General features: G+C 38.3%; 1 protein-coding gene across 11 annotated transcripts in view; it reads right to left on the bottom strand.

The window, feature by feature from the left end:
• The window catches only part of Tcf4 (transcription factor 4), a 343,890-nt gene that overhangs the window by 210,433 nt on the left and 120,242 nt on the right, over positions 1–13,215 (bottom strand). For all 11 annotated transcript variants that reach the window (XM_076837111.1, XM_076837105.1, XM_076837108.1 and 8 more), the window contains one exon: positions 9,953–10,049. In XM_076837111.1, the coding sequence (XP_076693226.1) occupies positions 9,953–10,049 (97 nt within the window). The remainder of the gene's footprint in view (positions 1–9,952; positions 10,050–13,215) is intronic.

Genomic DNA, 13,215 nt, shown 5'->3' with positions numbered 1-13,215 from the left:
GGACAAAAGACAAAGCCCCTGCTCGGCTCATCACCTACTTCTTCCCTCCTAATAGGTTTTTGAATATTTTCAAGGTATTTGGAAGCTTTCAATGCTTTGTTTTATATATAAACAAGGTAACCTGCTATACCTTGCACGATTTACAGTGACACTTCCTTATAAATTTGCTATTAATCAACATGTGTTAAGGAATTTAGGAGTGAATTTTTAGGAATTAATCAGCAATCATCAACAAGATTAAAAATGTTTGGGCTCTACCAAGTGCTTAGAAATAAGTTAAATTTAATCTCAATGTATGTGTTGTACATTTTGCAATAGTTGTTGGCTCCTAGTCCTGATACCTTTGCAGAAGGAAATGAAATGAGATCCACTGAATACCTCTTTCCACTTAAAAATAATACATGGTTGATTCAGAATCAGAATCTCTTGGGAGCAAAGAGAATGAGAATAATCCCACACTGAAGCAACCTTCTATGCTAAGTTTTCTAGAGAAGACAGATCCAGAGAGGAACAGGACTGTCTCTAGAACACTCTATGAATATAGACGGTATTTATAAAACTGTCTCCTTAGTGAAATGTATTGCATGTAGTAGCAACCCCATTACTCAGATGAAGAGTAGTGAGCTGGCTTGCAATACAGGCCAAGAATCTCCACTTGCTAGTCCCTGGACTCACGACAAGGCGAGCTCTGTCATGTATATGGGGGAAACTTGAGAATATTTAAAATGTAAAGAAAAATGAGTGAAGGCAAATATTTCAAAGAAGGACACCTCTTGAATTCAACAAATGCTATCCCCCAAAGAGGCAAACTTATTTTACAGGATTACTGCTTTTGCAGATGGGCTAAGACGCCTTTCCATATTGGTCTTGACGTTCACAGAACTGAACATTCTATGCTATCTGCACCTGGTCCCTCCTTTTGTTCTATTCTTATTGGAAGGTAAAGGTATTTTAAATTGCTCAAGACCCAGAGTCTCTAGAATTGAAAAGTTTAGATGAAATGACAGGCTACCACTGTGTAGACCTGCACTACTGGAAGAGTCCCAGAGCACAGCACAATTGTCCTAAAGTACCTTGAGTGGTCACATCTCCCACAGAGATCCTGTAGCCAACAGGGCTGTCCTCACCTGAGAAGCAAGAAGGTTGGTGATCAGAAGGAATTTGTCCAATGTCCCAGCACCAGGAAGTATAAGAGCCAAGACTGAGACAGAAGTGACTCCAAGAGCCCGATATCGCACTGTGCCACGGGACCTCTGTGCTATACAGTTGCTCACCAAGTGCCTTTGCTTCTTTGTCCCCAACTAACAGCACAATGCAAACAAAGAGAACATTTATATATTTTCTGAAGGTTAAAAGAGCACTTGAGGGAGACACACAATTTTCACAGATGTCAGGTTTTCAGGCCTCTGAGCTATACTAACAAGACTCTCCCAGAACTGAGGACATCAAGGGCCTTAAGAAATGGGATGTCTAGTTGGGCGTGGTGGTGCACACTTGTAATCCCAGTGGCTCAGGAGGATCTCCAGTTCAAAGCCAGCATCAGCAACAGGGAGGTGCTAAGCAACTCAGTGAGACCCTGTCTCTAAATAAAATACAAAATAGGGCTGAGGATGTGGCTCAGTGGTTAAGTGACTCTTAGTTCAATCCCAAGACCCCCCTACAAAAAAAAAAAGAAAGAAAGAAAGAAAGAAAGAAAGAGATGTAATGTCTACCCCCGACCATCCAGGATCAGGCAAGGAACAGGTACTGGCTGATACTGTCACAGACAATGTTTTAAGCGTTAAGCTTGTACCAAATTCAAAGAAACCATCTTCCTAATGAACAATTGAGATAAATTTTTTACTACTAAATAAAAACAGCACTGTTTCTTTCCTGTTCTGTTGACCTGTGTTAATAGATGGCCCTTCCCCCACCTGTGTTATCTCATCAACCTGACTCATGCCACAATACTGTTCAACAGGGCTGAGAAACTTCTGGCCAAAAGTTGGATGGATGCAGCTCTCACGATTTCATCCAGTCTTGGCAAGCTTTCTAAAATTAAATGTCTTTTGGCCGCACCTAATCCTCCACATTAAAAATCGACAACTGTGTACATATTAAATAAAAATGGAGGGATTTCCCCCCAGGCAGTGGGCATTCTTGTCTGAGAGCTTCACAGTGGCATGGCAGCTTGGTGGAGGTGAGCTCCCTGGAGACTGTTTTGGCAGTGGTCCAGGGGAGGGAGGAACTGTCTGTCATTTGTAATGGCATGTCCCAGGACCTTGCTGCTCCAAGGTGCCAGTCCTGCTCTGAATGGGTGCAAAGGAGACTGTGGGAGTAAGACTGGCCAAAGACCACCAAAGAGACTAAGGTAAAGGCTGGTGGATGGATCTATGGCCTGCTGCCTGACCTAGGTGCCCTGGACAGGTTGGCAGGAAGTCAAGCAAAACCTGAAAGAGAAGATTCTCAGGAATGCAGGCAAGAAGCGGGTTACTGGCTGCTGCCCTGCTCAGGGAATGAAAGCAAGAAGGCTCGGGCCTTGAAGGCAAAACCTTAACAGCTTGCCTCACTCTGTCTTTTTCGTGCAACACTCTCATGCCGGGACTTTCTCCACCTGCCTCTTTGCAATAAGTTTTAACCTACTCCATGTCTCTTTGTCTTTCACTCTTAACTTGTTGACCAAAATATAGAGTTGAGACTTATTCTGATATTTTGTTTATTACATGGAAGTTTGCAACTGTTCAATAGAAAAGTCTACATTTTTCCCTTATATATATGTCCAACACTATAAGTCGGTAAGCCCAATACGAATTCCTTGCTCTGTGTTTCCTGTTTCCACTGAACAGGCTGCAGACGCTATTTGTCACCACCCTACCCATGGGAGGTAGATGGGATGAGCATTGCCAAACTAGACCTTCCCGAATCAGGTACCTGAAGTTGTGACAGTCATCCTGGGAAAGGGAAGTAAGGTGAAAAAGAGCACAGAGCCACCAGCCCTGACACCACTGAGTGGCCAACAAATTCTAGCAAACTCCTGCCACCAGACTTCTAGAATGAGAAAATTTACATTTAAGCCACTATTAGTCAAATTTTCCAGTACGTCCAAGCAAAAGCATTCCTGATGCAAACTACTTTTTTATGATAAATGATTTATTATTTTGTCTTAGCGTCGGTAATTTTCTGTGAGAGATGTTCCTCTTAAGTACACTGTTGGCCCTAATCTACAAGCAACATTGTTCTAGTTGATCAGTTCTCCTAATTTTATACAGCCAAGTTTTGTAACACTGTTCTGACTATAAAAGTATCTGACAATCACAGTATTCGTTGTGCTATATCACAGAGTAGATGCCAGAATGGAAAGACAGACCAATGAAAGAAGAACGGAAATGTTCATGCCTAGACAGAGGGAAATAATTAACTGAATGCTGGGTGCAATCAACTTATTTCAATCGTTCTTCAGAATCTTACTGATTTTACTTATTGCCACCTACACATCAAATAATTTGTGGTATGTATTGTGAAAAATGAAATCTACCATACTGTAACATGAGCTGTACCCTAACATTAGGAGAACGTTAAATACAGTTAAGGATATGGAACTATAAAATAAAAACTGGATTTCTATATTTACTGACTGTTTTAGGATTTCCCTCCTCATTCAGCAAGATGTAGGCCAGACTTTAATTTATGGGCTGTTCCTTCAGGATTTACACCCTATATATCTGGTTCCCTGATTCATTCGAGTATTAAACTATTTAACGGTCATTTATTGAGGTCTCACAATTCTATGCCAAGCATTGGCCTGTGCCTAACACTACTCCTGGTGATTCAACTGACTGAGTTATTATTTTATCCCAGATTCTTCCAATCCATTAATTATAGATTTGCAATGAGTTGAGGCATAAAAGAAAGATTCAGTTGAAATCAGGCTCTAAAGAATTACATTTGGGAGGCTGGGATTGTAGTTCAGTGGTAGAGTGCTTGTCTAGCATGTGTGAGGCCTTGGGTTCAATCCCCAGCACCACATAAAACTAAATAAACGAAGTAAAGGTATTGTATCCATCTACAACTAAAAAAAAAAAAAAAAAAAAGAATTACATTTGGAAAACATATCGCTACCAGTTACTTGAAGATATTCATAAAATTGAGATAAATGGATTAGAGAGATCAACAAAACATCTCTAAAGATAAAATACAGTATAAGGGCAAAATGGCATAATGGCATATCTAAAAGATCAATGGACCATTAGATGAGAAAATTGCCTCCAAAAAATTCAAAGGGCTGTGCCTCCCTCAATTTGAAGGGGTAAAATTGGGCTGACCTGGGGACACAGGTAGATAGAGCAGAGTAGAAAACTCAGGTTTCCTGACTCCCAGCCTTAGCTCAACAGGATTGCTAAAATCACTGGTGATGACACCCAAAAGTAGTCACATCTGTTAATATTTCAGGAAGATATTTTAAGTTTAACAAATTAAAAATTCAAAACTCTCAAACCCAGAAAATAAAATCAAGTAAGATTGCTATTAAAGATTTCTTATCTCAGGAATTGCTGGTATCACATTATCAGTCCAATCAGAAAAGATGATATTTGGTAACTTAAAGCTAAAACATGCCATAAAAAAAAGACACCAGGGTTGGGGATGCACTTCAGTGGTAGGGCACTGCTCTATGCTGTGTGATGCCCTGGGTTCCACTCTCAGCACTACCAAGGGTTAAAAAAAAAAAAAAAGACATTGAGAGGGCACAGAGTGATGTCCTTAACTAATGAACTTGCAAGCAGCCTGCTCTTCTATCCATCTTCACAAAGCTCTAAAGGTGACTTAAAATTTCCAGAGCTGACAACTATATTCACAATTCCACTTAAGTGAAATTTCTTGAATAGTATTTAACCTCTGGAACTTTCAAATACTGAATGATTGCCATTAGTGCGCAGGTTTTGCTGTTTTTATAATATTTACATTCCTGCATGGAAAACCCAACTGACCGAGAGGGCAGGGAAAATCCTACCAATGCTTTGAAAAGATTATATTTCTTTGTGGTTCTGCTTTTCCTTTGTACATGAAGGTTTCCAAAAACAGTTTGCCTAGTATGAGCCGACTCATTGAGTATTCTCAGTTTTTCAATGAAGAGAAAAACTCCCTGCTTTAGCCCCTACCACCATTTGCAGCTTTACAAGAACACTGTGTCGCTTGCCTCTGCCACTGGGATTTCAAAGAAGTCACAACACTTCACCTTTATGCTGGGCTAAACTCAGGGTAGCCATAAACACTCTGAAGTAATACAAACCTAAATATTCCTGCTAGGCAAACGGAGCAGAGGAACCGAATTATAATGAGCTAGCAGCTGTCACAATATGACCACAGTAACCAAATCAAAATATCAACCGCTAACCCAGATGAGATTCAAAGGTCAGCCTATAAGCCAGCAGCTTTCTTCAGTTCTGCCTGGAACCTCAGTCTAATCCTGCAGTAAAATGTTCCACTGAGCTAGTTTAGAAACCAGTTACTCTATGGCACTGAATTATTTAGTGCCCCGGTGCAGCACTGTCAGGAGCACAAGAACCAAACGCCCCAGTAAGGACACAGAGCCACTCACAATGGCGCATGTGAAGACGCGGCAGCTGATGCTGAACTAAGCTGCACCCAACTGTACAAAAGTATCACTTTCCACATCCTTCAGTCACCAATTCATGTAGATAATCTTACTGGGCAACATGCTCACTTATCCTCAATCTGGTTTTCAATTAAGGCTCTGGAACAATGGAAGGAAAACACATGCTTAGATCCCTCCTTGGATCAAAAAGTTTTGAGTTTGAAAATGTATTGTCTATCATTGTAAAACTATTTGAACAATAACTTGCAAAAGTTTAGTGCCAGACAAAAAGAAAAACAGAGCATGTTTTTACAAAATCCGTATTCTTTGTATATACTTCTTGCCAGGATTTTCCAAGTATTCTATCGCATACAAATAATCCTCTTAAAGACACAGGACTCAGACTCATGACCCCTCTGCCCAATTAGCATATTCTGAAAGCTACCCAGCTGACCACCTGTGAAGGTTTAATAAGACCGTTTTAAAAGTGTAGTGAACAAATTTCCGACAGATCTAGTGTATATTATTATAATTAATGATCACAACCAGCCACTAGGAAGAAATGACTTATTGTCTCCAGGTACAAAACAGCACAGGGAATTCCATCTAAGGCAAAATGCAAACTGGTTTGCATCTACTCAATGCATGCAATGAGTAAGCACTAGTAAATATTAGGTGAAAATAGCATATGAACTGGTAAGGCAGGTGGTCAGTTTTGTGGTCTCAATCCCTGCTGAACCCTTCGAACATCAAAAACAAAAAGTCACTCATGCCTACTCTTTTTAAAATTGGAATCTTGCTTTTTGTTTATTTTCATTACATTTTTCTTTAGTATCAACTCACTAAAACTTTGTGATAACCACAATCACAAACTGATGTAAAAAGTAAAAACAACCCTATAACCCAAGAACTGTCATGAATTCTTCTAGCATAATAAGCACATGTGTCTCACTGTGCACACACACACATAAGTACAAATGTGTTCATTTATTTTATTTTAGAGATTCACAAACTATGAAATAAGATATTATTTTCAGACTGCCTTCTTTTGGTACAAGGAAAGTGTCCACAAAGGTCATATAACATATAATAGGAGCTTGAACACAAAAATATACTTCTAAAAGAATATATTAACAATTATTTTAATACCGTTATCAGTTATATCCCATTTTGCATAAATCTGAGATAGAGATACAGAATTTTGGTATTTTAATGCTGAACAAATATATTTTTTTCAACAACTGTAATATTTATGTAAAACCACTCATGTGAAATCTAAAAGTTCAGAGTTGTAATCAAAGGTTTTGTGACCATTGAGGAGTTCATGGGCAAATTTGTTAGCAATGCCTACTTCACTTCCCTAAAACAGTGTATTGTCATAAAGAATAAAATATTTTAAATATATAATATAATTCATCCCCACAAGTAGAAAGTGGTGTAGTACTTTTTCTCTGCTTTCAGTAAAATATAACCTTACAAAGTAAACAGTTTATTCTCTCCCCTCAAAAAAAAAAAAAAAAAAAATCAGGTCATCTGCAGTTAATAACTCTTTCCTGTAAAATTAGTGTCACTTATTTCTGTAGCAGACGCCTAATTCAGTCACAGGCTTGATTGATTTGACAATAGAGAATCTGCTCCAATAAAGTGGCTGATTTATTTCTGATGCTATAGCTTTTACCCTAATGTGACATCATGGAGTAATTGAGTCTCTGAAATGTAAAGAAATCCTTTGTAGTTTTAATGAAAACCAGTTAGATCCTGAGAGTGGACTGTTGTCCAAAACTTGCAGTAAAGTCTAATACCGCCTTCTTTTAGTACAAGGAAAATGTCCACAAAGGTCAAATAACATATAATAGGAGCTTGCACACAAAGAACAGTTTAGAATACAACATATATTTTATAAGTTCCAACTGTTCCCTAAAGAGCTTACTTTATCTTTATTATGAATTGGTTGTCCTTAATTTCTTAAAAATGACATATGTCTTTTTCTTGTAAAGGTGCAACCTTCCACGAAACACGACTCATCTTAGAAGTGGTTTCATTTTAAATAAACAGCCGCCTGGGCAAAATCAATGAGAATCTTTGTTCCTAAAGTCTGGCCCTGAGACACCCAAGGCAACCAAAAAGGCTTTGCGGTGACAGAAATTCGAGGTGAGAGGAGTTTTTGATACAGTATCCTCGTCATTCTCTAAAAATATTTTTTTAATTCTTGTCTCAACTAAAAATGGAAGGTATTTCATACTTGTTTCAAAGTCTTTCTTTCTCTTTTTCTTCTGCACACTGAGCAGTGCCCTGGCGCTCTAAGGGCGACTTCCCTGACCCAAGAGTGACACTGCCCCGTTAATGTCAGATAAACCATTTAGCCCAAGCACAATTCTTTTCTGTGCAAAAATCTGCTTGAGGTGGAAAATGTAGCAGTTTGTAAACAATAAAGAGCCATGTTTCAGACCAGACAGCTTATCTAACAGAGAAGTCCTTTCATTGGGAACAGTGGGTGGGAGCCTCGTGGACATAGTAGCATTTCCTATCACAATGCAAGAGACTGTCTCGGCCTCCATATTTAAGAGTTTAATGGGAAGGAAGGCAGACGGGATAAAAGGGCAAGGCTGACATGGATTTTCAGCTTAAACAACAACCAAGTGAAAAGAATCGGCTCTCTCCGCAGCACTGTGTCAGCCCACTTATATTTTAAATACTATTTGGACTGAGAACTAATTTGGTTTGTAAAACAGTTGACCATGAGGAAACATGTATGAAAATAATTCTTTAATATATTTTAATTAACTGGCATATTTTATAGTAGTAATTCCCCAAGCAGCTCTTTAAAGTTTTTCACATTTATAATGTAAACTTCTAAATAGGAATAGTAATTTATTCTAACTTACTTTAACTCATCAGAAGATAATTTTAGAAATCTTCTAAGGAAGTTAATATATTCTTTAGGTGCTATTCCTCAAGACTCAATTTCAACTGAATCTTTTATTCTCTTTTGTGAAGTTGGGTGAAGATGAACAGAGAAGCAGAGATGTAAGAATTAAAACTGTTCTACTAACACTGAAGAGTCTCAAGTTGTCCTTTAAAATCTAGGCTGGCAAACATATCTATTATCTATCTCTACCTATCCTGAAAACAGGAAGGCTGATATGCCTCCCTATCAGCAACTACCATAGAAGTCGGATCCTCCTTTAGTTACCAAATTAAAACAGAAATCTAAAATCTACCATTTTGAAATTAAAAAAAAAAAAAAAAAAAAAAAAGAATCAAACTTAACTTTGTGGCACTCAAAGCTAGGGACACACACAAAGGGATGAACATACAAGTTGTCCATTCAAAGTAATTCTATGCTAAATAGCTGATTTAATGATTTTTTTTTTTTTTTTTTTTTTTAATGACTAAGATAGTCCTTGGACCATCCCCATGTTAAGGAACTGGCACAGCTTCCAAGGCTTTAAAACTAGGACATTCTTTAGAACCATTTGGAAATACAGTTTCAGAATGATCTAATTATTGCTGTGTCTTTCCTTTGGAGAACGGTCCAACAGCTTGTGTCATGAAATCTAACTTCATTTATTGACAGATTTGCAACAGAATTTGGGCAGGTTGAAAGATTCACTAACACTGTTAAGAACTCACATTAACTAGAACAAAGATCATTTCTTCAATCAAAACTGAAGTAGCCAGCTATTGGGACTTTTTAAGCCATTATGAATTATCTTTTCATCACTCAGGTTACTGCTGTTAAACAAACATCCCTACAGAGTAGTCAAAAACAGAAAACTATGCTCAGGAAGCCAATATCAAGGGCAAGATAGAAATTCACAGATAGCCTCAAATTACAGGCAGGCATGTAGCTTGCTTTCAGTAATGCAGGATGGGGCCTGTCTAGACAACAAGCACTTATAGTTCACACCTTGATAAATACACAACAGCTTTTACAATTCCACTTGAACATCCTACTCTGATTTAAGCACACTAAGTCCATTGACATTATTTATTTCCATAACCCCAATAATAAAAATTCACACGTACTATATATCATTGCCAACCATCAGGCCCAATGACATTTTTATTAGAAGTATTCACCACTTTGATTTTCTTGACCTTAACTGCAAAAACTACTATTGCAATATTGAAATTGGGCAAGTGCTGTATGTCCAAGAAAGACAAAATTTCCTCAGTGATTCAGCACCACTGAAATTGTTTAATCCTACATAGTTATAGAACTTAGTCATGGATGTACTATTAACCAGCACAGACTGCCAATACTGTTCTGCAACTAGAGATCCCAGTCAACCAGCAACCTCTGACTGAGGCAGGTTTCTGCTATACAGTTAAACATAAGCATTCAAAAAGTGCACAGTAATTTAAAACATGTCTTACTTTGTATTCTGGAATTGACAAAAGGTGGAGAGAGATTGTCATGTGACCCAAGGTCCCTGCTGGTCATGTGGTCATACGGAGTCCCATCTCCATAGTTCTGTAAATAAAATAATAGTGTAAGTTTCAATTTCACATCAAGATTTCGGCACATAAGCTAGACATGGTGGTTCAAGACTGTAATCCCAGTGGCTTGGGAGGCTGAGGCAGGAGGATTGCAGGTTCAAAGCCATCCTCAACAACTGAGTGAGACTCTGTCTCAAAATTTAAAAAAAAAAAAAAAAAATTAAAATGGCTGGGGATGTGACTCAGTGGTTAAGTGCTCCTGATTTAAATCCCCAGTACCAAAAAAAGAAAGAAAGAAATCAACACATAAACATACTCATACTACTGCAATCTCTCCCACCCAAAGCAACTGGAGTACATTATTCCCTTGAACCTGGAACCTCACTGTAAGGAAGCTAACCTTCACAGAGACAGTAGGTAAAAAAGAGATCTAGAATCTACTGAACTAAATTTCCTAATAATAATAATAATGGCATCAACCACATGGAGTTGTTGACATGAAATAATGTATGTAAAACACCAGACACATAGGAATTATACTACACATATTAAAAATTATTCCTTTGATAAGCTCACATTAAAGCAACATTGTGCCATAAGGGGAAACTACCCACAGCCTGTAATGATTTGCTTTTGGAAGACCAGGGTAGAGGCATTTAAACAACAACATTTGGTTTTATGATATTGAAGTTTCAGTGCTTTATTACAGTTGCCCTTGTGGTTTTAAGAGAATGGGTTCATTATATCAATAATTAACACGCAGGAATGTGAAGAATATTCGAACACAACTATAAACATCAAAGCTTTAGTGAAAACTAGTATGTCCAGAGTTGGCCAAATACATCAGACACAAAAACAAAAAAAAATCAGTTTTAAGGCAGAAAATTTGGGACACATATTTTTTAATATTGTAATTATATCCTTGTTTGGGAATTTTAAGTTAAAATGATGTTTTTAAGTTTTCCAGTCATTCAAATCTTAATGGAGAAATCTGATAACGCATAAGAGTTAAAATCATCTGTACTATAGGATTCAAACTGCAGTCTCTCTATATAAAGTAGCTAAAGGGGGAGATGGGGAAGGACTCTGCTCAGCTGGTTAAGCTGCCCATAAAGTCTAAGTCAAATTTACTTAGAGGTATCAGTTGGCGTGTGAGCCAAAGGGGCAGGATCTGCCCACACAGAAAAGATGGATTCTGTGTGAACAATGAAAAGGCACATTGTCACCTTGCTGGAGAACGACTGGAACCCAGAGGACAAACAAGTCTGCTTCCAATCGCCTTTCTCCATTTGCAAACATTAACTTGGATGCTGCGGTGACCTAATTCTGTCAATATGTCCACATATAGAAAGATGTCTCTTTTTACAAATACCTGTTGTGGGTTTTATAACCAGGCATTGTATAACACTAATTATTTATTAAGTGTCCTCATTCTAGACAGTACACTAGAAGCTTAATATGCATTATCTAATTTAATCCTCAGTGCAGTGCTGCAAGGAAGATAATATCACCAGTCGAAGACAGTAGGAGAGGGGCAGGGTGAGGCTGTCTGGGCCCAAGTCTGCAAATTATCTACTTCATGTAAACTCCCTGGTTTTGGAAAATATAAATTATAATATACTGACTCGAAACTATTCTTGAATGTATTCCTCAAGAAAACTGGCAGTTAATAAACATCAAATTTAGATGAAAGTCAGAATGATTCTAAATGGACTTTTGTTGACCAAACCCAAAGAACCGTGTGTATGAAGTAAATGCGTATAGTAAGAAATAATGTATAATAATAACAAATATTATATATTATTATCTTATTTCTTACAAAGTCTGTTCAGTTCAATACACATAGCACTGTACTGAATTACAAGTAATACAATCGTATGTAAGAAAAAGAAATTGAGTAGATCTGAATGAACTGAACGGGAGAGGGGAGCTCCATCATCTCTACTTGCTGTCAAAGGGAATGGATTTATTTCTGCAAGTGCAGACTGTAACATGAGGAGGAGGAAAGATTTCCTCAACCCATCCATATAATGCATTAGAATGTCAAGCTCGACAGCTGCTGTGAGGCTCAACAAAGTTCGTAGTAAGCTCGGAGATCCTGCTCTGCCCTGAACACTAGCATGAGCTCCCAGTGCCAAGGACAGGTGGAAATGTGTAACTATGACTTGCTAAAATGTCCTCGATTTGACAACTTGATGACCTCCCCTGCCTCTAATGCCAAAATAGAGATACCCCAGCTCCACTCCAAACTGATGTGAACACTTGCAGCAAAAAATTCCCCTCTGGGGCTGGGGTTGTGGCTCGGTGGTAGAGCGTTCGCTTAGCATGTACAAGGCCCTGGGTTCGATCCTCAGCACCACATAAAAAATAAAATAAAATAAAGGCCTTGTGTCCAACTACAACTAAAAAATAAATATTAAAAAAATGTTTCCCTCACTGCAAAGTCTTTCATCTAGAGGCCCAGCTGGGGGAGGAAGATGTATGTGCTTTAAAATGTGCAATGAGTCTACTTTCAATCTGGAAGTGTGTGTGTGTGTGTGTGTGTGTGTGAGAGAGAGAGAGAGAGACAAAAGCTGACATGGGTTTTAGAGGCCTTAGGAAAAAGTCAGTGAAAGACATCACATCTTTAAATTATTAGAAACACAGATGATATTCGGGTTCCAATGTTCCCTTTTACAAATTAGGGAAACAAGGACCAAAAAAAGTGAAATGGCATGCCCGAGGTCATATGCATACAAAAACCCAAACGCATCACCCCGTACCCCACCCCATCCCATGATCTTCCCCAATCACCCAAAAGGTACAACCAATGACAGAAAAAAGTCCATGAAAAAGGGCAGCAAAAATCTGAGACTAAATAAGTGAACGAATCCAATTGCTGAGCAAAGGGCCTGCTGCTGGAATGTGAACCCAGCATGACAAGGAGCCAGGCTCATGACACAGTCTGCACTAGGAGGACAGGCCTTGGACAGTGTCTTCCAGACAATTCCAGAGTCTAGTCACACCAAGGTTATGGGGATTATCAGGATTTTGCTTTCAGTTATTCTATCTTCAACAAATAATTTTCTAGAATATTAGATCAATAACTAGCAAAAGTAAGGCGAAGTATTTAGTGAAGACTTTTCCTTCTGGTGGGCACAAATGAAACAGGTGTAAATTCAGAAACGGTATCCAAAAAGAGAATGAAAAAACAAATTCCA

The sequence above is a fragment of the Callospermophilus lateralis genome, chromosome 17 (assembly GCF_048772815.1).
Source record: "Callospermophilus lateralis isolate mCalLat2 chromosome 17, mCalLat2.hap1, whole genome shotgun sequence".
Lineage (NCBI taxonomy): Eukaryota > Metazoa > Chordata > Mammalia > Rodentia > Sciuridae > Callospermophilus > Callospermophilus lateralis.
Note: the sequence above shows the minus strand (reverse complement) of the source record. Positions and strands in the feature narration are given on the sequence as shown.